A 23,619-nucleotide genomic window follows, 5' to 3' on the forward strand; every position below is an offset into this window, starting at 1 on the left:
TCTATCATGCAAAAATGGCCCTAAAAGAGAGAATAGAGACAAGGGACAGCCGCTGGCCCCAAACAGTGAAGAGCCCTTCAACAAAGTTGAAGAGGGGCTCAAAATGAAGCACTTTACAGTTTACATCAAGTCTCGAAAATGAACAAAAGTGAGGCTAAATCAGCATGCAAGAAAAAGGCCTAAAAGAGGGATAAAAAGGCAAATGGTAGCAGCTGACCTCAAACAGAGGAGAGCCCTTCAACAAAGTTGAAGAGGGGCTCAAAACAAGACATTTCACAGTTTATGACCAAGTCCAAAACAGCTCACAAATAAGCCTAAAATATCATGCAAAAATAGGCCTAAAAGAGAGTTTAAACACAAAGGGGGAGGAGGAGACCTCAAACAGAGAAAGACCCTTGATCAAACATGGAGAAGAGCTCGAAATATGACTATTTCCAGTTTGGGTCGGAGCCCAAAAATGCAAGAAACAAAGGCTAAGAAAGCATACAAAATAGAGCTAAAAGAGAGGGAAAAGAGACTTACCCTTGTAGCCTAAGTCTTCAACAACTTTTGGTCCAAGAAATGGTGCTCCTAGCCTCTGGAAATCAACTTCAAAGGGCTGGAATGGAGGGTGAAGGTGTGGTGCTATGAGTGGTAGTGTAAAGGGGGCAAGAACCTTAGGGTTTGAAGGGTTTGGAAGAGAGGGAGAGGGAGAGTTGTATGCAAGGCTCAAAACAATTTTTGTAACCCCCAAACATGAAGGACGGGTGCTGGTTATATAGAGGAGGAGAGTGGAGGAATGGGGGGGAAAATCAAATTCAAATTTCCCCTCCCCCAAAAGGCAGCCCCCCGGATGCAAAATCTGAGGGAAAACAGAGGGTACAACTGGAAGGCACTTGGAGAGAGGATTCTGGCCGGCCAGGTTCAAAAGGTTCAGGTGGCCGACCGGCCATCCCCCCTGGCCGGCCGGCCAGGGGTCAAAAGGGTGAATGAAAATTGCTGGCCTCCCATCCCAAAAAGTGGCCTCCCATGTGTGCACAACACAAATATGTGGTCAAAACCCAGAAAATGTGAACTAGGAGAGAAAAAAGTCAACTTTTTAGAGGGGTTCAAAAGGGTCAAGGACAATTACTGGCCGTCCTATACATATTGGTGGCCTCCCAGGTGTGTACAACACAAATATGGGGTTTAGGGCTAAAGAAAGTGGCCCCGGGTTGGTCAACATTAGCTTTTTAGTGAGGAAAACGGGCGACGGAGAGCGATGAAGAAATAAAACTGGCTTTTCAAAAAAATTGCTGGCCTCCCACCCTCCTACAAGCTTTCTAACAATGAAAATAAGGTCTCCACCAAAAATGAACCAAAACGGATGCAAAACGGAGGTTCGGGGACCGAAACGCGCGGCCCGAGGTCCCAAAAATGGGCTGTTAAGCACCGGAGGTGGCATTCGACCACGAAGTTGGTCTCTCAGGCCATATTGTTCCTCAAAAGGGAGGAAATAAGGTGTATACCAAACACCGGAGCAAACGGAGGTAGTTAGACGGTCCCGAACCGAGGCACACGGCCGACGACTCCGAAAATCGAAAATCGAGCGCCAAACGAGAAAAATGGCCTACGACCACGAAACGTAGCCTACGGCCACTGAGAGATTATCTACGAGACCTCTCCCTCCCTCCGGGAAGAGAAAACAGAGAAAACAAGACCTGGTTCGCAAACCGAGGCAAGGCACAAGAAAAGAGCTTTGAAGTCCGGAGGCAAGGCTCGCAGCCGAGACTCTGAAACCTCATAACGAACACAACATGCAACATCACCGAGCGCTCAATCAGTGACGTCTAAGTCTTAAGGTCGGTCAAAAATGGGGTGTCTACACCTTCATATAAATACTCATTTCATTAGTGATCAAATCTTGAACAGTGACATCCGGGACCAACCTTTGCATGCATTCATAAAACCCATTCATCACTTCATGATCTCTTTGTACCTCTAACGCTTTTGGGTAAAAGAATTCTGGGTTAAGAAAATGAACAGCTGCATGTAAAGGTCGATGCAATTGGACATCCCATCTTTTGTCAATGATTTCGAAGTTTTCATTATACTTCTCTTCTTTATGATCAAATGAACTTGTAATGCATTTTTTTGCCCTATCCATTGTCTCATAAATGTATCCCATGGGAGGTTTCTTCTCGGTATCAATCAATCTAAGCACTTTGACAAGAAAACCCACGACCGTAAGGGCAAACACAACAGTATTCCAAAATGAAGCATCAACAAAGTTTGTGCCATTCTTTTACCTTGTGGCTCCTTTGCCCGTTTGATTGAGGTCCAGTCTTCGGAGGTGACCATCTTTCTCAAATTGTTTTTTTGTTGATGCATCCTAGATAAAGTCAAAAAGGCGGTTGCAAATCTAGTTTTGCAGACTTGATCAAATTCTTCAAATTTGTATAGCGCCTCATCATGTTTAGCAACGTAGGCTGATTGTAAATGTAGCCATGTACTGCAATACCCCTTTTAAATGTCTTTTTCAGTCTAGGTATCTTGAAAATGTCTTCTAACATCAAGTCCAAACAATGAGCAGCACATGGTGTCCAATACAAGTGTTCATACTTAGCTTCCAAAAACCTCCCTATAATGTAACAATAATGAAGAATTATTATTTTCAAGTTTTTAAATTTTAAATACAAAACAAACTATGAGTAAACAATTTTGATGTAAGGAATGAGGAAATATTCTTACCCGCCAACACATTAGCTGCAGCACTATCAGTGATAACTTGCACCACATTCTCTTTTCCAACTTTCTCCACAAACTTGTCTAGTAATTCAAATAGCTTTTGCCCATCCTTTGAATAGCTAGAAGCATTAACCGACTCAACAAACATGGTTCCTCTTGGACAATTAACTAAAAAGTTAATCAATGTCCTTTCTCTCTTATCAGTCCAACCATCAGCCATTATGGAACACCCGTATTTTGCACAATCCTCTTTATGATACTTCATCAAATCTTCAGTATGTTTCACTTCTTTTTTGAGTTGGGTAACCCGCACTTCATGGTAAGTCGGTGGCTTCATACCAGGACCATATTGGCCAATGGCTTCAATCATTGGTCCAAAACTCTCATAATTTACTGCATTAAAAGGGATACCAGCATCATACATCCACCTTACAAATCTTTGCAGTGCCCGAGCTCTCATTTCTTTTTTGTAAGGGTCATTTGCATCAATTTTGGTTTGTTTCCCTTTTGCTTGGTCTTTTCGATTTTTCACCACTGATTCAGGATTGGGTGTGAAGTAAACATCCATAGGCCCTTTTCTCTTTGGCATTTTTTATTTGGATTTAGATTTGGATGAACCTTGGCTACTACTTGTCAACTTGCAGTGTTGATTGACATTGATCTCAACGACATCATCATCTTCATCTTCATCTTCCATGTCCATGTCATCGAAATCAGGCAACATGTTCATTTCTTCTTTTTGTGTCTTTTTTTTGGATATGAACTCTCTAATCTCTTCTCTTACATGAGAAGGATACTTCGGGCAAGCAGTGACATTCTTATAACCTCCCGCAAGGTGTTGTTTCACCCGATAAACACCTCCATTTGATACTTTACCACAAAAATTACACTCAAACTTGTTTAAATTATTCTCCTCCACCAAATGGGTATATTGCCACGCCGGATCTTTTCTATTACTTTCCGATGTCATTTTCTACTTAGTACTTGCTACACAACACAAAAAATAAATAACAAAAAAACAATTTCAGTATAATGAATGTAATGCATGTTATGTGATGAATTAATTAATGTATGTAATGTATGAATCAATTTTCTATTTTTTTAATTATTGATGAATTAATTAATTAATGTACATTACATTCCTTTACATTCATTGCTATGTTGCATTCAATTTTCTATTAATGTATGAATTAATTAATGTATGTAATGTATGAATTAATTAATGTTATGAATCAATTTTCTATTTTCTTAATTAATGGTGAATTAATTAATTTCAGTATAATGATGAATCAATTTCAGTATAATCATAATGAATGTAATATATCTATTTTTTTATTTATGTATGTATGTATGAATTAATTAATTTATTTGTTTTTGTAATATGAAAGTCAAATAATTGAAAAAAAAAATTATTTATTTATTTATTTATCATAATCAATTTCAACTTCGCATTTTTTTTCAGACTCAACTCAAATAATTGAAAAAAAAAGAAAAGAAAAGAAAAAGAAGCCAAAATAGATCAGGGTTATGAAAGTCGAAGAAGCAAAACAGATCAGGGTAAAAAAAAAGGAGTCGAAGGCAAAAAATAAAGGTGAAGAAGTCGATCGAAGACGAAGAAGAAGGAGAAGGGGAGAGAGAGTCGAACCTGTGAAGCCGATCGAAGTCGAACCTATGAAGTCGATCGAAGTCGTAGTCGCAGAGGAAGAGGAAGAGACTTCTTTTTTTTTTTGATAGAGAAGAGACGACTTCAATTAGGGTTATCGAGTCCTATTTCGCTCATATGGTACATGAGTCGTAATCCTTTGTGATTACGAGCCATTCGAAAGGTTCATCTGAGTCGTTAGATCAGATCTACAACTTGAACACTCAGTCGCGCCTAAGCGATCACCTTGCGCCTCTCTCGCCTTGCTCAAGTCGCAGCTAAGGCGCTCGTCTGGCTCAAGTCGCCTTGCCTGGTACCTGTACAGGCGCAGATGCTACGCCTCGACTCGCCTTGCGCCTAGCCGTGCCTTTGGCAACACTGGGGAGTAGCACATATGGGTTTCTGGTCTATTTTTTTTGAACTGATGTTTCAGTTAGTATGGGTTCTTGAAGGACTAATATGTATATATTAATCTATGTTGTATGTATTCAGATTGAACATCAAATAGAGCAACTAGATTATGTGTTTGAATTTCTACTTATTATTAGGATTACTTTTATAGCAACATCAATTTATTAGCAACATCAAATAGAGCAACTAGATTCATTTGTTGTATGTACTCAGATTGAACATCAAAATTTTTATTTTATATATATTCGAGTATGCAAAACTAATGATTAATTTGAAAAGATTATTTAATTTTGAGATTTATATGTTTTTTTTATAATTTTAAATTGGCCAATATTTAGTCAATACTAATGATCAATTTTATTTTATTTTATTATTATTTTTTTTTTTTGCAGATGTTCTTGACGTATAAATGTGTATATGACTTTTTTTGACAAGTACGGAAAGGCATTGTTTTTATACCTGTGTCCGTATACATAGTGGTTCGTACAAATTACTTTTTTAGCATGGTAAATATATAAAATTTGGTCTGGTAGAAATTAGCATTGGACGTGGTACACGTTAGTTTTTGGAGCGGTGGTACAGATTTCTTTTTGTATATTAAATTTGGTTAATCCTCTATTATGTATGGAATTAAATTATTGAGATTGGATTATGCTTGGTTTGTATGGAATTTGTATTACATTTAGAATTGGACATTCAATAAGAATTTTTTGGATGGTTGAAAGTGAAATGTGTGCACATTATTGAATGTTTGATAATATATTTAGTATTGATGAATTATATTGTTTATACAGGGTACATGTTGCACTAATAATGGATACAGGTGGTTCAGAATTTAAAAAAAAAAATTAAGAAGAATGCTACGTACCTCGAAATATTAAAGGCGCGAATGGCTCGAAATCTCAAAACGACGTCGTTTTAAGGGTTTTTTTTATTCTCTTACCGGTAAGATAATATTTTCCGTACTATTCGCGCCATTCGCGCTCCACACATTCGAGGCCTCAATCTTTAATGAAAAATTAATATAATATTTGGCGACTAAATATGTTGGTAGCTAAAAATGTAAACAAATATTTTGGCGACTGGTAATTTAGTAGCAAAAAAGAACCAAATGGCATTTTGCGATCAAACAGTTAGTAGCTAAAATAAATCAGAATGAGGGGAAGAAACTATTGCCGACTAAATATTTTAATCACGAAAAACACGACATCCTTTGACGACTAAAATGTTTGGTGGTAAAAATAATGTAATGAAAATGAAGACACTTTTGGCGACTAAAGTTTGTAGTCAGTAAAAGTAACAACGACTAAACTATTTGGTCGCTAAATGTATGTATTCTATTGGCGACTAGGTCTTGTTTGGCATGATCTAAAAAAGTCAAAAAGTTACTATTCTATTTAAGTCACATGATCTTATTTAAGTCACATCACCTCTCTAACACATCACTTCAAATACAACCCATATTTCATAAAAAATTAAAAAGTGCACTTATTTAGATCATCCCAAACTACCAAAAAATTCATACTGAATTTTAGTTTTATGTGAGAATAAAAGATCACCTTTGTCGACTAACCAAAGTTTAGTAGCCAAACGTTCAATTTCGGCGACCAATAATTTAGTCGCCAAAAGATCACCTTTCTCGACTAACCAAAGTTTAGTTGCCAATCATTCAAAAGAAAACTTTTGCCGACTAACCGAAGTTCAGTAGCCAAACGTTTCACTTTCGACGATCAAAAATAGTTTAGTCGCCAATACTATCGCTGACAATGTATAGGCGATGACCTTGGCGACAAAAAAATTTAGTCGCTAATTAGTTTCGGCGACCAAAAATGAAACTTTTGATAACCAATATTTTGGTTCCCAAAACTGTCATTTCCTGTAGTGCCAATTAGCCAAAGCCTGGATCACATTAGCTACCTGGTCAAGGATGAGGAAGCTACAAGAGGGATAAATGGGAAGCATTAGGAATTCTGAAGAAGAGGAATTGGGGAAGAGAGAAAAAGTTGCTGCAATTACAAATTTGTGAAACCCTCAACTAGTGACTTCAAGTTTTCAAGTCAACTACCATGATTGCTGGTTATGGCCAAGGTTCGGTGCAAAGTAAAATCTATGAGCGGTTGATCTGACGCTACAGAGAGAGGACTCATGTTAGATTTTATTAAGAATGTGAAATTTTGTTGTCATTGTATATTTGCTTGCCAGCATGACTGATAAGAATATGCAATTGGACTTTCAAATCATCTTGACTATCGTTGAGGTCAATTGCGCGCAAAACCAACTGAGCCTGCATCAAAAGTTCCCATTGAGCTTTTTTTTTTGGGGACGACTTTGTTAGGTATGTGTTGTATGATGCTTGTTGGTGAATTGTTTATGGTTTAGGATACCACAGTTGTCTATAGTGCATTTCGTTGTCTTGGTTAGGTTACATTCATGTCTTTTTTTGCCATTATCTTTGCCGAGGCATATGTCCTCTGTAATATCCTCTGTTTTGGTATTGTTTAGGGGACAAACACGAATATTTGGATATGTCTAATCATTTGGATAAACCTCGTGATTACATGGCATAGACTAACAACCTCAATTTAGCTGCCATTTGTTGACTAATCACATACAAAATTAAAAATCTAACAATTTTATTGCTAGCAAATTAGTAAGTAAAGAGAAAGTTGATGTTCTTTGATGGTCTTCCCTTGAATATATATTATTGCAATGTGATCGTCATCTTTCAATAAACCCAGGTATTCTATCCATGGAGGTGGAGGTGAATGTGTCACTCGCCAAGGACAGACCGATGACAAGACTGATCGGGGCCCGGCCCGCTGATTTTTTTTTAAAAAAATAATAGTACTTTTGAACCTAATATGTAATTGCCCCCAACCAAGATGAAAATTGAAATATAATACTAAGAAAAAAATTTATTTTTTCATATTGAAAATTGTCAAAACTAGATTTCGCAACCGAATGGAGAATTAATTTTTTTATTGACTCTTTGCCTGTGTACATTTGTTAGTTGTTATTTATTCCTATTATACTGAGGACTCTTGGGCCCCGTTTGTTTTGGGAGATAGAATGGAGGAGATTAATAGTGAAGGGATTGTTAATGAGGGGATTGATAGTGAGAAATTGTTAAGTTATTTTTATATAAAATAATAAAACAAATAAAAATTATAAAAATTAAACATTAATATTTAAAAAAAATTTCCAATATATAAAAGATAAAAAAAAATAAAAAAACTACTAATCCCCTCACTATTTTTCTAATACCATCTCTACCTCCTCCTTACCAATCCCCCTTCTTACTCCTTACTAGTCCCAAGGGATTACTAGTCCCCTCCCTATCTCTCAAAACAAACACTCCATTCTCAATCTCCTCCTCACTATCAAACCCAATCCCCTCCCTATAACCCTAAACAAACAGGGCCTTGTATTCTTGTATACCTAGGTTTCCTATACACTTAGATTTCTTGGCCTATATATACAGGCTTCTCCTATTGTAATTAATAGATTGAATATATACAAGACATAATATTTTCCTCTCTCTCTACTATTCTAAGAGAATTGTTGAAAATTTTACTACAGAGTCAATTATTGAAGATTTCGAGATAGGAAAGAATATTGAGTTTTACTTTGATAGATGATTGAGTTGATTTGTATAAAAAATTATTTAATACATTACTTTACTTTTATTCATATATTATGATTGAATATATGGTTGTTTAATTTATTCATGAATAAAAAAATTTATTCATGTCTTGACTTACGGATAAATGAAATTCTAATTCCGTTCCAATCACTCGGTATATAGATTAAACAAAGTGTCCCACATGTTATTTGTATGGATTCGAGTCCTTCGGCTTAATCACATTCTTTGCATGGTTGAAAAAATTTTGAGCATTAAATATCACCGACCTAAAAATAGTAGTAGTTAGCATGCCGCTCAAGCCCTTTCACACATCCAATTTTAGGTTTCACTAGAGCTCTTTGATTAGGACACGTAGTCCAGCCTTGATAAAATTTTGGTTGACAATCAAGAGTAGCAAGTTCAGTTACGTTTCGTGATGAGCAAAAATTAACAATAACAATCAGCGTGTTTAATTTAAATTTTTTGAATTAAATGTTTAAAAATTAAGTTTTTTAGTTTTCGTATTTTTTTATTTTTAGTGAATATTTTTTAAATTTTTAATTTTTTTTACTTTTTTAGATAGACCTTAGATGTATCTAAAAAGTAAAAAAATAATGAAAAAATATTTTAAAAAATTAATAAATACATAAAAATACATTAAAAAAAATGTATTAAATTTTTGTATTTTTTTTTGTATTTTTGGTATTTAGTGAATTTTTAAAAGGTTTTTTTTACAAATTTTTTACTTTTTAGATATATTTATGTTACGTATGTTAAAGTAAAAAAATTGCTTAAAATATTTTTAAAAATTTAATAAAAAAAAAAAAAAAAAAAAAAAAGAATTTTTTGCTTTCTGATTGAGTCACGGAAAATCGTAGAATTCCTTTCTCTGCTTTCTGGTTGAGTCACGATCTTAGCTAGTGTTTGCTCAAGCCCTCAACTGAAACCCAGGTATTGTCGACATTTTACTTCATTTTCCATCCTCAGCCAACTTAGAAGTATGACATTTAGAGCACTTAGCTTTGATGATACTTAATAATTTTAGAAAAATACTATAAATCTTAAATAAATTAACAAATTTTCTATCAAACCTCTCACATGGGTGTGTGAAAGGTTTGATAGAAAATTTAATAATTTATTTAGAATTCCTAACATAACTCATAATTTTAATTTAGGTGGGTGTAATATCAAGTCCAATGATATCTGAAAGTGTTTTCCATGCGAAGTACATACAATGAATCTTTAAAACGTTGGAGACAAAGTCATACCCAAAAAAAAAAAAACATGGTAATACAGCCAGAGACAATGTGGGGCAGAAAGTATTTGTGTTACTAACGTATGGATTACTCTTACAACCCAACATGTGGTGGGTGCTAGAGGACTTGTACGTGTTATTGTAGTTATTGGTTGATATTTTGTATAATTGGTAAGTTAGAGAAATATTGTTACACAGAAAATTTGTGTACAAAATGTATGAAATTCTCATACCAGAGTGGGTCCCACATGTGTTATGGTATTTAGTCTAATTTCTATTTATAATTTATTAAATAAAAATAAGTTGAAAAAAAATTAATTATTTAAAATCTAAAATAAGGATATTGTGTTTTTACTTGGTTTACACAAAAAATAGAAGATAATAGGATACAAGCCTACATCATTGTACTAGTTACACAAAAAAATTAAAATAATATTGCAAAACACCACCTAATGTACCTGTTACATTAAATAATTTTAGTAGTCAAAACTAACTATACTTTTAGTGGCTGAAAATACATTTTTGGCGACCAAACTTTTGGTCATCAAAGATAAAAATTAATTTTTTATTTTTCATTCGGCAACTAAATAATTTTAGTAGTCAAAACTAACTATACAGCGACTAAAATATTAGTTGATCGCTGAAAATAAATTTTTGGCTACCAAACTTTTGGTCACCAAAGATAAAAATAAATTTTTTGTTTTTCATTCGGCGACTAAATAATTTTAGTAGCCAAAACTAACTATACAACAACTAAAATAATTTTTAATTGCTGAAAATACATTTTTTACGACCAAACTATTGGCCGCCAAGGATAAAAATTTAATTTTTGTTTTTCATTCGACAACTAAATAATTTTACAGAAATGTTTTGTGCCTCGAAAATTTTGCCCCCGAATGCCTCAAAAAACAGATGGAGAAGAGAAAGAGGGAGAAAGAAGAGAGGGGAAGAGAAGGAAGAGAGGGGAAGAGATGGCAGCAGCAGCTCGCCTCCGCCCGACCGTCGCCCAACGTCGCCTTGCAGCAGCTCGTCGCAGCGTCGCCCAGTGTCGCCTCGCAGCAGCTCCGCCTCCACCCTCTGCCTTTGCCCCCTGCCTCTACCTTCGCCTCCGCCTCCAACCCTAGTTTGTTGGCCCCCTCCCCTCCCCCCTTTCTCCTCCAGTTCTCCTCCTCTTCTTCTTCTTCCTACTCCTTCTCCTCTTCTGATTCTCTTCTTCTGAAATGAAAAAAAAAAAAAAAATTCAAAAACGTCGTCATTTTTGAATTCGGGGGATTCGGGGGAGGGGGTTTCGGGCTCTCAATCGCGATTGATAATTTTAGTAGTCAAAACTAACTATACAGCTACTAAAATATTAATTAGTCACTGAAAATAAATTTTTGGCCACCAAACCTTTGGTCGCCAAAGATAAAAGTAGACTTTTTGTTTTTCATTCGGCACCTAAATAATTTTAGTAGCCAAAACTAACTATACAGCGACTAAAATAATTTTTAGTGGCTGAAAATACATTTTTTGCGATGAAACTGTTGATCGCCAAAGATAGAAATTAAATTTTTTTTGTTCATTCCACGACTAAATAATTTTAGTAGTCAAAACTAACTATGCAGCGACTAAAATATTAGTTGGTCGCTGAAAATAAATTTTTGGCTACCAAACCTTTGGTCGCCAAAGAAAAAAAGTAAATTTCGGTTTTTCATTCGACGACTAAATAATTTTAGTAGCTAAAAGTAACTATATAGCGACTAAAATTTTTGTTTTGTCGCCAATTGTGGCATATTTAGAGACTAAAAATTGTTTTTCGTCTCCAATTGTGACACTTTTAGCGACTACATTTTTTTTTAGTCTGCAATAATCAATACACCCCTTCTAAAAAAAAATAGTAGCTTAATCTTGTACTTTTGCCGACTAATATAATGTTTGGTCGTCAATTTCACAACTTTTGGTGACTACATTTTTTTTAATCGCCAAATTTAATTGCCAAAAGTATAATTTCCTATAATGTGTCTTAGTCTTCAAATAAATAAATTTCTAATTCCGTCCCCGTCACTCTCTATATGGATTAAACGAGGTGTCCCATATGTTATTTGTATGGATTCGAGTCCTTCGGCTTAATCACATTCTTTGCATGGTTGAAAAAATTTTGAGCATTAAATATCACCAACCTAAAAGTAGTGTATGCCAATCAAGCCCTTTGACACATCCAATTTTAGGTTTCACTAGAGTTCTTTGATTAGGACACGTCAAGTCAAGCCTTGATAAAATTTTGGTCGACAATCAAGAGTAGCAAGTTCAGTTACGTTTCGTGATGAGCAAATATTAAGAATAACAATAATATTCAATACTAAAATTGTGTTTAAATCGTAGAATTCCTTTCACCGCTTTCTGGTTGAGTCACTATCTTAGCTAGTGTTTGCTCAAGCCCTCAACTGAAACCCAGGTATTGGGGACACATTACTTCATTTTCCATCCTCAGCCAACTTAGAAGTATGACATATGCGCCGTGTTTGGTTGGAAGATTTGGGAAAGGATTTAGAAAGGAAAAAGGAAAAAGTGTGTGAAATTAAGTGAAATATAGGTATGTTTTATTCACATTTCACCTACCTTTTTCATTTCCTTTTCCAAATCTCTCCTCAAATCCCCAACTAAGCATAGCATTAGAGCACTTAGCTTTGATGATACTAAATAATTTTAGGAAAATACTATGAATTCCAAATAAATTACTAAATTTTCTATCAAACCTCTCACATGGGTGTAGAATTCACACAAATCACATATGTGTGGTTTCCACACCCATGTAAAAAGTTTGATAAAAAATTTAATAATTTATTTCGGATCTCTAACCCAACTCATAATTTTAATTTAGGTGGCTGTAATATCAAGTCCAATGATATCTGAAAGTGTGGTCCATGCGGAGTACATACAATGAAGAAAAATCAATCTTTAAAACGTTGGAGACAAACGTTTTAAAGCCATACCAAAAAACAAAAAAAAACATGGGAATACAGCCAGAGACTGTGGGGCAGAAAGTATTTGCGTTACTAACGTATGGATTACTCTTACAACCCAACATGTGGTGGGTGCTGGTGGACTTATACGTGTTATCGTAGTTATTGGTTGATATTTTGTATAATTGGTATGTTACTGTGTTTGGTTTTGAGTTTTTTAGATTAAGTTTTTTGAAAATTGATTTTTTTGATTTTTGTGTTTTTTTGTTTTTAGTGAATATTTTTTAAATTTTAAACATTTTTTTTGCTTTTTTATATGCACCTTACTTAGATGTATCTAAAAAGTAAAAAAATTGTGAAAAAATATTTTTAAAAATTAATAAATACATAAAAATATAAAAAATATATTGAATTCTTGTATTTTTTTATATTTTTGGTATTTAGTGAATTTTTAAAAGATTTTTTTTACAATTTTTTTACTTTTTAGGTGTATTTATGTTAGGTGTGTCTAAAAAGTAAAAAAATTGCTTAAAATATTAAAAAAATTCAGTAAAAACAAAAAAATACGGAAAATAAGAAAGTAGAATTTTCTGAAAAGTGTTTTGAAAAACTAGAAACCAAATACACAAAAAATTTGTCTACAATTCTCATACCAGAGTGGGTTCCACATGTGTTATTGGTATTTAGTCTAATTTCTATTTATAATTTATTAAATAAAAAAAAGTTGAAAAAAAAATTAATTATTTAAAATCTAAAATAAGGATGTTGTGTTTTACTTGGTTTACACGAAAAATAGAAGATAATATGAGACAAGCCCTATATTATTGTACTAGTTACACAAAAAGTACCTGTTACATTAAATTCTATATAGAATGGAAACAACAATAGATGATGGCATTCTTATTACTATTATTGATAAAATTATTAGAAACCATTCTTTGCACATGACTATTGAATATGATATACGCATAAAATTTACTATTTTTATTTTTGGTAGCAAAGAAATTATATAAAAAAACATTTATTTATGTATAATAATTTTCAAAAAAACAATCAAGTCAGCTAGGAGCATCAGAGAACAAATTGAGGCACCCTACAAAGGTCCCCGATTGATAATATCATATGCCCAAAAATATCAGCCTGACTGATATAAATGTAGCATTTCTCAATTTTGATTTCAATCCAATTTTCTTAGGACTTTAATGTTGTGTTTGGTTGAGAGATTTAGGGAGGAATTTGAAAAGGGAAAGGAAAAAGACGTGTGAAATTAAGTGAAATATAGATATGTTTTATTCACATTTTACCTATCTTTTTCATTTCGCTTTTTAAATTTCTTTCCAAATTTCCCAACCAAACACAACATAATAGAACGACAATTTTGTGTGTTCGTAGAGATCAAATGGCAGAATATTAGCTATACTCCACCCATATTGTCAACATGCTTCCTCAGAATATATACTCTGCAATTGATCAACTTACACTAGTTTTTCTTTTTTCTTTTTTCTTTTTTCCTTCTCTTTCTACTGAATTGATTTGACTCTGTAGACAACAAGTAGTCACTTTATACGTATGTGTCGAACACTTTTAACAGTGAGGTCAAATTTATTTATTTATTTTTAGGGGCTGGTGGTGAGGTCTTTCTCACACTTGAGGCACAAATGAAGCATTGCCTGCAACTGTGCTCGATAATAATGTATACATGATCATGTATTATGTACAGATATGCCAAGGAACCTTCCTATCTCAATCCCAAAGAAAAAAAAAAAGAAAAAAAAAAGGTGGAGGCAGTGGCGGAGGTACTTGGGGACCAGAGGGGTCACGTCCCCCCAGATTTTAGGTTTTTTTTTTTTTTAACAAATATAAAGAAAATATTTTAAATAAAAAAATTATAAAAATATTATTAGAGTGAATTATTAATGACATTTTAAAAATTATGAAAACAATAATAGTTGTTTTGATTGAAAATGAAGAGACTATTATAAACAATAATATCTATGAAAATTTTATAAATTTTTTTGAATGTAACGGTAATGTCATTATTATTGACATGCAAGTATAAGTAATCTCATTATAAAAATATAAAATTTACTGGATTATTAGTTACATTTGACATAGAGGTTCACTCTCTATTTGTTTATTTACATTTATTTGGTGGTATTACATACTAATGATGACGTGATATTACTATTATATTGAATTTTTAATCAAATTTGGTATGAAAAAATAATTTATCATTATATAATTTAGGATAAATTATAAATACACCTCATGAGGTTTGCTTAAAATATAAATTGCCCCTGCTGTTTGGAAAATTACAAATACCTCTTTGTTAGTATTTTTTATTTAACAGAATTAACTAAAAAAATAAAATTCATAATTGATCTTCTATAAAATAATAAAATTACCTAAATTATTAATTGAAACATATTTCTAATATCATTAAAAACTGTTAATTGATTTGATGATTCATTAATAAAATGAGCTATTTGTTATGAAATTAGAAATCTCAGGGGGTGGAATGTAATTTCCAAAATCACAGGGGGCGATTCGTATTTTAATCAAAGCTCAGAGGGTGTATTTGTAATTTACCCTATAATTTATTTTAAGACTTGTATCCATATTTTTTTATATTATTCATGATACACTAGTTATAAATAACATTATTTTTTTTTGATATTTCTCGAAATCAATGGTAAAATCCTGCGTAAAATATTTTTATAAAAATTTTCGATATTGTAATTAATAAGTGCCCCCTCTAATTTAATTTTCTAACTCCGTCACTGGGTGGAGGAGCTTATTATTCCTGATTTATTTTTATTTATTTTTTATTGCCTTTCAAGTCTTTATCTTCAGGATTTATACGTTTTTTTTCTCTTCAATTGAGCTAGGTTTAAGTTTTGTGGTCCTCTTACTTATCTATTTTATATACAAGTTATGATATTTGTATAATTGATTATTACAAATAATCCTTTTAAAATTATAACTAAAAAATATATATCATAACAAAAAACGACGTATAACTAAAAATCTTTTTAAATCATTATTAAAATAATATTATAATCAATATGATAATAAATTATAACAAACATTACAATGTTATTTTTTTAAATATAATGTAGGGTCATTCAAAGGAGTGATAATGGGAACAACTTGAGCAATCATCTGAACAACATATCCCAGGAAAGAAGAGTCATCGATATAAACCAATACTGCAACTTCAAGGCATCCTATCCTCTCTAACATTATTACAATCAAAAGGGGTACACATTGCGTCTACGCATCGCTCATTTTGAAGTTGATTCGTTCGTAGGCATCAGTATCTAATCTACTTCTCAAATGGCCTCAAGTTATTGTGCTCTCCGATTTCCAACTCCTATCAATTATTGTTGGAATTTTTAATCAACTTTGATCTCGAATAATTGAGATTTCCATTCCGAAATACAATTTATATGTAATCTAATATATATATATATATATATATATTTGGGAAAATGATCTTTTTAAGAACAATAATTGTGGAAATTCTAAACTTCCAAACTAATTTTGGGTTGTTTTGGGAAGTTGGTTTAAAGCTGGCTTTTGACTTTTTACCAAATTTTTTAGCTTTTTTAGAAGTGATTTGGGAAGTTAGTAAAAAGCTAGTTTTTTTGATTTTTGATTTAATATTTTTTAAAAGTGTCACATCACTCTAAAATGACCAAAATATTCTTACTTTTTGATTTTTAAATTAATTAATTAAAATATTCTAAATGGTAGTTTGGTAAATTGGGTGCTGCGTTTTTGGTTGTTCCCAAATGCATCTGTAGGCATTTTCAGCAGCTTCACGTTTTCCTTTGCAAGCCAAAAACGTGGCGTTTTTGGCAAGTTCCCAAAATGGCACTTTGTTAATTTTTAAAGAAATAATAAAAAAAAAACTGTTGGTTAGTTCTTTAAGTCAAAAATCCAAAAACAAAAAAAGTTTTAATTTTTTACAAGGGCCATTTTTTGATAAGTCCTATTTATAACTGTTTTGTTCCATAAAACCCAAACTGTTTCTGAATATTCCATTAGATCCATTAATTGTTAAAGGACGAAATAACCCTCTCCGCCTCTCCCGCGTGAAACCGATTCTGCAAAAACCCATTCCTATTTGAAATATTCAATCCACAAAATTTCCAAAACAAAAACTCAATCGACGAAACAATACTGATATTGCCTCCAGTAACCCTAGATTCCTCTTCGTCTCACCACTGCGAAGCTTCACATCGGAAGGAGGGTGCTTCGTCGTTCGAAGATTCTTGTCGCCCCATTGAGTTTATTTTATCCACTGACTGTGATCCATACCCACCAACCATGACGAACAAAAGTAAGGAATACCATTCCACCTTCTGCTTCTCAAATCATAATGTCATCATTGATGTATACATACACCTTCTGGTTTTCGGATTTGAATTTGTAAACATAGATGTTTTCGGAATTAATTTTGTAAAAATATATGTAAACATTCACATTGGCCTCTAACTGTTGTAGTTTTCGGGATTTGTTTTTGCACACATGAATGATGTGAACATTCACATTACTATTGATTACTGGGTAAATTTAAAGTAGTACACACTGATGTAAACACATTAATGTCAGAACACCCAAACTTCACTCAACACTGTGATGGAGTATGATGTAAACATTGACATTGTGACATCAATGCCCAAGTTGTTTGTGTTATTGGGTGTAGTTTGGCGCTGTTGGTTCCCCCCTTCGATTTTTAGAAAATTATAACATAATGTGATCACCCATGTAAGCATTCACATTGGCCAGTAAATGTTGTCGTGTTCGAAATTTATTTCTCAAACATGGATGATGTGAACATTCACATTACTATTGATTACTGGGTAAATTTAGAGTAGTGCACACTGATGTGAACATTCACATGTGAATGTTCACATTAATGTCAGAACACCCCAAACTTCACTCAATACTGTGATGGAGTATGATGTAAACATTGACATTGTGACATCAATGCCCAAGTTGTTTGTGTTATTGGGTGTAGTTTGGCACTGTTGGTTCCCCCCTTCGATTTTTAGAAAATTATAACATAATGTGACCACCCATGTAAGCATTCACATTGGCCAGTAAATGTTGTTGTGTTCGAAATTTATTTCTCAAACATGGATGATGTGAACATTCACATTACTATTGATTACTGGGTAAATTTAGAGTAGTGCACACTGATGTGAACATTCACATCATACTCCATCATGTGAATGTTCACATTAATGTCAGAACACCCCAAACTTCACTCAATACTGTGATGGAGTATCATGTAAACATTCACATTGTGACATCAACGCCCAAGTTGTTTGTGTTATTGGGTGTAGTTTGGCACTGTTGGTTCCCCTCTTTGATTTTTAGAACATTATAACATAATGTGATCACCCATGTAAGCATTCACATTGCCCAGTAACTGTTGTCGTGTTCGAAATTTATTTCTCAAACATGGATGATGTGAACATTCACATTACTATTGAGTACTAGGTAAATTTAGAGTATTACACACTGATGTGAATGTGAATGTTCACATTAATGTCAGAACCCCCAAACTTCACTCAAAACTGTGATGGCGTATGATGTAAACATTCACATTGTGACATCAATGCCAAAGTTGTTTGTGTTATTGGATGTAGTTTGGCGTTGTTGGTTCCCCCCTTTGATTTTTAGCAAATTATAACATAATGTGATCACCCATGTAAACATTTACATTGCCCAGTAACTGTTGTCGTGTTCGAAATTTATTTCTCAAACATGGATGATGTGAACATTCACATTACTATTGATTACTGGGTAAATTTAGAGTAGTGCACACTGATGTGAACATTCACGTCATGTGAATGTTCACATTAATGTCAGAACCCCCAAACTTCACTCAAAACTGTGATGGCGTATGATGTAAACATTCACATTGTGACATCAATGCCAAAGTTGTTTGTGTTATTGGGTGTAGTTTGGCGTTGTTGGTTCCCCCCTTTGATTTTTAGCAAATTATAACATAATGTGATCACCCATGTAAACATTTACATTGCCCAGTAACTGTTGTCGTTTTCCGAATTTATTTTTCCAACATGGATGATGTGAACATTCACATTAGTATTGATTACTGTGTAAACTTACAGTAATAAACACTGATGTGAACATTCACATCACTGTATAATGATGTGAATGTTCCAATTACTGTCAATGCTGGTTGTTGAATGTTGTTTGGTGCTTCGGGTTCCATCCTCTGTGCTCATAAAGTTGATGGCAAGCGAAAGCGAAAGCGAGGGGAATCCCCATAAAGTTGATGGCAAGCGAAAGCGAGGGGAATCCCGTTTCAAAACCAAGCCTGATCAAACAGCTGTTCCTGAAGAAGTGAACATGAAAAAAGTGAACTACCGATCAAATATAACTGGATTGGTCAAACTGTTAAAGGATACGAAATTTACAAGTGGCCAATTGAAGTGCCTTAGAAAAACACCGTTCTGGCCATTATTTGATAGCTTGATCAGTAACGAAATCGACCTCAACCACTGCATGAAATATGATGATGTCATTGTGCGTATAGTACAAACATTCAAGCAATCTAGTGGAAGGTTTTACATTGGGGATAAGAACATCCAGATTTTTAGAAGCGACGTATCACTGATTTTTGGGGTGGATTGCGGCACCAGGTCGATGGACCTCTCTTATGGTGCAAAACCAACAACCGGCATCATACACCGAATGTGCAAGGATGTTAGTCGGTTAAGTGCTGCCAAAATACGAGAAATTCTGAGGGAAGCATTGAAGGGCACAAAAAAACACGACAATGAGGAGGTCGCAAGATTAGTTTGCATGTATGCATGCGTCAAGCTATTCTTCTCTACATCCGGAGAAACAATTGGATGGGTTTTCTACTCATACATGGACCCATTACACAAGATGATCGAGTATGATTGGGCTGAGAGCATCCGGGCAACCTTGATGGGTTCATTGGGCCAAAACTGTGGAAAACCAGGACGAGTCACCGGATGTGTGATGTTGTTAATGGTAAATCAAATCTCATACAACTTATTCTATGTTTAATATGAACATATACGGGCTCTGAACACTCTGATGTGAATGTTCACATTTCTCAGCTTTGGTGTGGAAGTTGACAACATTGATGAAAACATTCGCATTATTGTTTCAGTAATGTACAAACACACATTAGTAGATGCTGGTGTAAACATTCACATTAACAAATGTGAACATTCACATCAGTTGTACCACTCACATTACCAGATGTGAATATTCACATCAGTAACATCACTCACCATTAGCAAAATGTGAGCATTCACATAGTAATAACACTGACATGAACAGATGTGAACATTCACATCAGTATCATCCCCCACCATTAGCAAATGTGAACATTCACATCAGTAATAGCACTGACACTAACAGTTGGGAACATTCAGGTCAGTAATATCACTCACATTAACAGTTGTGAACACTGACATCAGTAGTATCACTCAACATTAGGAAATGTGAACATTCACATCAGTAACATTACTCCACATTAGCAGATGTGAACATTCACATCAACGGATGTGAACATTCACATCAGTTTTAAGTGATGTAAACATTCACATTACTGGCCTAGTGGTGCACTGTGAACATTCACATTACTGCACCAGTGGTGTAAACATTCACATCAATGTTAATTCATATCCACATTCAAATTACTGATATTTGTTATTTGTTTCAGTATTGGCTGTGTGAGCATACAACAATCTTACAACCCCGCAACCCCAATGCCATTCCACGATGCGTAAAATGGGACCTCACAGCCTTACATAGCACCATGAAGTCCATAACTCTGACTAAGCTAGGTTTAAATGAGGTAGAAGTACAACCAAATATATTGTGCTTATTCACATAGTGAGACGAGGAACTATCTAATTAACATACTGTCTCGAAATGCAGGTATATGGCGGCGAGCTAATGGCATCACCAACCGAAGCGAAGATGTATCGTCATACAAAATTGAATGTGGAGCCAAAACCTGAGATTTTGTCAAGTGCAGTAGCAAAGAAAGATGAAAGCAATGAGGATCAAAGCAAAGACAGTCAACGCAGTGATGACAGGAATGCATTTTCTGTCGATGCAGTGGACCTGAATGATGTTGGACATTATATCAACCCCAGCTATAGCACCCCCAATGCTGAGAAAGGAATCATCATAGCACAACCAACTGAGCCCGACATTGTGGAAGTACTCATGAAAGAAAACCAAAAAGCTTGGGCTCTTGTACGGCAATGGGAAGCGAAATACAAACAGTTGGAAGAATCATGGGAGTTGAGGGCAAGGGTGATTGCTGCCCTTGAAGCCAAACTATTTGACCAATCGGGCTCATCCAATGTGGACATGGACATGAAGACTTGCATGGAGTGGAAAGATACAGAAATTCAGCGGCTGACAAAGTTGGTCATCAACTTGGAATGTGAAAAAACAATACTTCAAGACCTTTTTGATGATCAGTCCGTACACATCATCACTCAAGTTGAAGCACAAAAGGCTCATGACAGCCTTAACAACAATCCCACTGCAGCATTGGAACACATTATCAGCCCCCCATCAAGGGTAAAGCGCATAAAGCAGAAGGTAAGGAAAGAACACAGGTTAGACGAGTTTGAATACCCCAACCTGCCTGGTCAGAAGAAAGGGAAAGAGGGAGCCGAACAGAAATCACATACAGTCCAAATTGCACAAGATTTAGACAAGCAACCACCAAAAAAGCAGCCAACAAAGTCCAAGAAGTTATCCTTGAACAACAAACTAAAGGTCTGGGCTAACATGAACAAACTCAACAAGCAAAAAGTCCAAAATTTGCACAAGAACGGCGGTGATGAGTAAGTGATCTTACATATCCCCAACTGTTTTTTTTTCCATCATGTTCAGTTCACATACATACTTAATGAATTAGACCATTTCATAAATGTGCAATGTTGACATTAACATTTTCTGTAATCACAATGCACAGGTTGCTAGTGTGGCGAGGGGACTCAAAGACTAAACATGTGTATTTTGATGACATCATACACCTCATCAAGGAAGAATCAATAACCAACAACGTATGGCAACTGTAAATGTGTACAAAACACACACACACACACACACACACACACACACACACACACACATAGAGTAAAGACACTGTAAATAATGTACTGCCACCCCTCCGGTTCTGCAGGTGATAGATGCTTATGGTGAAATTTTACTTGAACTACAAGGGCTAGTCAACCCAAGTTTGGAAGATTCATCATTCATCTTTACAAGCACATGTTTGGTAACCACTAGACTTTAATTTTGATTATGTTTCAATACATGTGGATGTTATTCTCAGCATTACATGCTTACATTGTTAATTTACATAATAGGCAGATGTGAATGTTAACAAAAACATAAAATGACCTTTGAGAAGATTCACATTGACAGATGTGAACATTCACATCATTCGCTTTGAATATTATATGCTTATTATGTTGATAAACTTAAATGATACACACATGTGAACATTCACATCAGTAATATAACTCATAGTAACAGATGTGAACATTCATATCAGCAGTGTTACTCACATTAACAGATGTGAACATTCACATCAGCAGTATTTACTCACATTAACAGATGTGAACATTCACATCAGTAACATCACCCACCATTAGCAAATGGGAACATTCACATCAGTAATAGCACTGACATTAACAGATGTGAACATTCACATCAGTAGCATTACTCACACTAACAGATGTGAACATTCACATCAGTAACATCACCCACCATTAGCAAATGGGAACATTCACACCAGTAATATCACTAACATTAACAGATGTGAACATTCACATCAGTAGTTTCACTCACCATTAGGAAATGTGAACATTCACATCAGTAACATAACTCCCCATTAGCAGATGAACATTCAAATCATTAACACCAAACATCGATATAAATACTTGGTACATCATTGTATGCCCTTTGTGTGCAGAAAATCATTGAACAGTACCCCCCCCACAAGAGGAATAAACTAATTGATGTACACATCAAGGAGTATCAAGGCCAAAGATTCTTAATCTTCCCAATACACGACAACTTTCACTGGACAATTGTTGTGTACGACGTGAAAGAGAATGTATGGAGGCATTATAACTCACTGCGCCCAAGAGAAGGCATACATGACCCACATATTGACAAAGCACAAATACTGGTAAGTGGCTGACAAAAACAATGCTTGTCGTGATGTGTAATATTTGAACTTGGACGTATGCCCTATGTTGGTTGGTGCCTAATATGAAATTTCATTGTTGGCAGAGGGACTACATCACAGCTTTGGTGCACAACATTGGACCATCATCACCATTATGGACCAATTTATCAAGCCAAAATACTTCGAAAACAATCATATCAGTGGACATCTGTCCTCAGCAAGCATCAAATTCGTAAGCCTAAAATCGATTTCTACACATGTTCCACAACCTTTACCCACCTAAATTTCAAAATCTAACAAGAAGTTTGCATTTTCAGGGTGGATTGTGGGCCTGCAGTTTGTTACATCATGAGGGCGCATGTATATCGTGAAGACATTGTTGCCAGCCTAGATCGCTTTGAATGGTGTCAAATAAGAGACTCATTAGTACACCTTTTCCTGAACCACAGAAAGACAGTGCAATGTGAAAACCTATAGGTGGGGGGTGTCCACCTATCACTGTAACCCAAATCTGTTATCCACATTTAAGACAATTTAGTTTCACTAGCTTAATTGTAAATGAAGTCTATATCACTGCTTGTACAGATACTTTTCAGTCAATATATGTATATGCATTTTCAGGCCTATTTTGCGTTGGTCATGCAGATTGAGATTGTATTTTCTTTTTCTTTTTTTTTGGATACACATGACATGATGTCAATGTTCACATCACAGAATGATCGTACACTTTCTTCTATTTTAAACCATACTACATGGATATGAATATTGCTTAAAGTGTTCATGTAACACAATATGACAGGTGTG

At 34.5% G+C, this 23,619-nt stretch overlaps 2 protein-coding genes and 1 long non-coding RNA gene across 3 annotated transcripts; 2 read left to right on the forward strand and 1 right to left on the reverse strand.

Annotated features, from left to right (window-relative positions):
* Nucleotides 1-2,317: 2,317 nt before the first annotated feature.
* Nucleotides 2,318-3,779, reverse strand: LOC114321432 (uncharacterized). The gene is made up of 2 exons (XM_082868934.1): nucleotides 2,710-3,779; nucleotides 2,318-2,599 (listed from the first exon to the last, which is right to left on the reverse strand). The coding sequence occupies exons 1-2, from the start codon at nucleotides 3,293-3,295 to the stop codon at nucleotides 2,361-2,363; spliced, it is 825 nt and encodes a 274-aa protein (XP_082725060.1). The 5' UTR covers nucleotides 3,296-3,779; the 3' UTR covers nucleotides 2,318-2,360.
* Nucleotides 3,780-20,528: 16,749 nt separating this feature from the next.
* On the forward strand, nucleotides 20,529-22,006 carry LOC114299765 (uncharacterized). Its single transcript, XM_082920121.1, has 2 exons — nucleotides 20,529-21,460; nucleotides 21,592-22,006. Exons 1-2 carry the CDS (start codon nucleotides 20,529-20,531, stop codon nucleotides 21,695-21,697), a joined length of 1,038 nt encoding a protein of 345 aa, XP_082776247.1. The 3' UTR covers nucleotides 21,698-22,006.
* A 531-nt stretch (nucleotides 22,007-22,537) lies between these two features.
* LOC145790648 (uncharacterized) lies at nucleotides 22,538-23,472 on the forward strand. Its single transcript, XR_014329547.1, has 3 exons — nucleotides 22,538-22,815; nucleotides 22,920-23,047; nucleotides 23,133-23,472. It is a non-coding gene; the product is annotated as an uncharacterized LOC145790648 (long non-coding RNA).
* The last annotated feature ends 147 nt before the right edge of the window (nucleotides 23,473-23,619 follow it).

This window comes from Camellia sinensis, chromosome 1 (assembly GCF_055761805.1).
Source record: "Camellia sinensis isolate YWXY chromosome 1, ASM5576180v1, whole genome shotgun sequence".
Classification (NCBI taxonomy): Eukaryota; Viridiplantae; Streptophyta; class Magnoliopsida; order Ericales; family Theaceae; genus Camellia; species Camellia sinensis.

Coding starts and splice junctions, on each gene's coding strand:
- LOC114321432 (XM_082868934.1), bottom strand. CDS start 3,295: ATGCCAAAGAGAAAAGGGCCTATGGATGTTTACTTCACACCCAATCCT. Junction 2,600..2,709: donor TGCAGCTAATGTGTTGGCGG/GTAAGAATATTT, acceptor GTTACATTATAG/GGAGGTTTTTGGAAGCTAAG.
- LOC114299765 (XM_082920121.1), top strand. CDS start 20,529: ATGCAGGTATATGGCGGCGAGCTAATGGCATCACCAACCGAAGCGAAG. Junction 21,461..21,591: donor CACAAGAACGGCGGTGATGA/GTAAGTGATCTT, acceptor CACAATGCACAG/GTTGCTAGTGTGGCGAGGGG.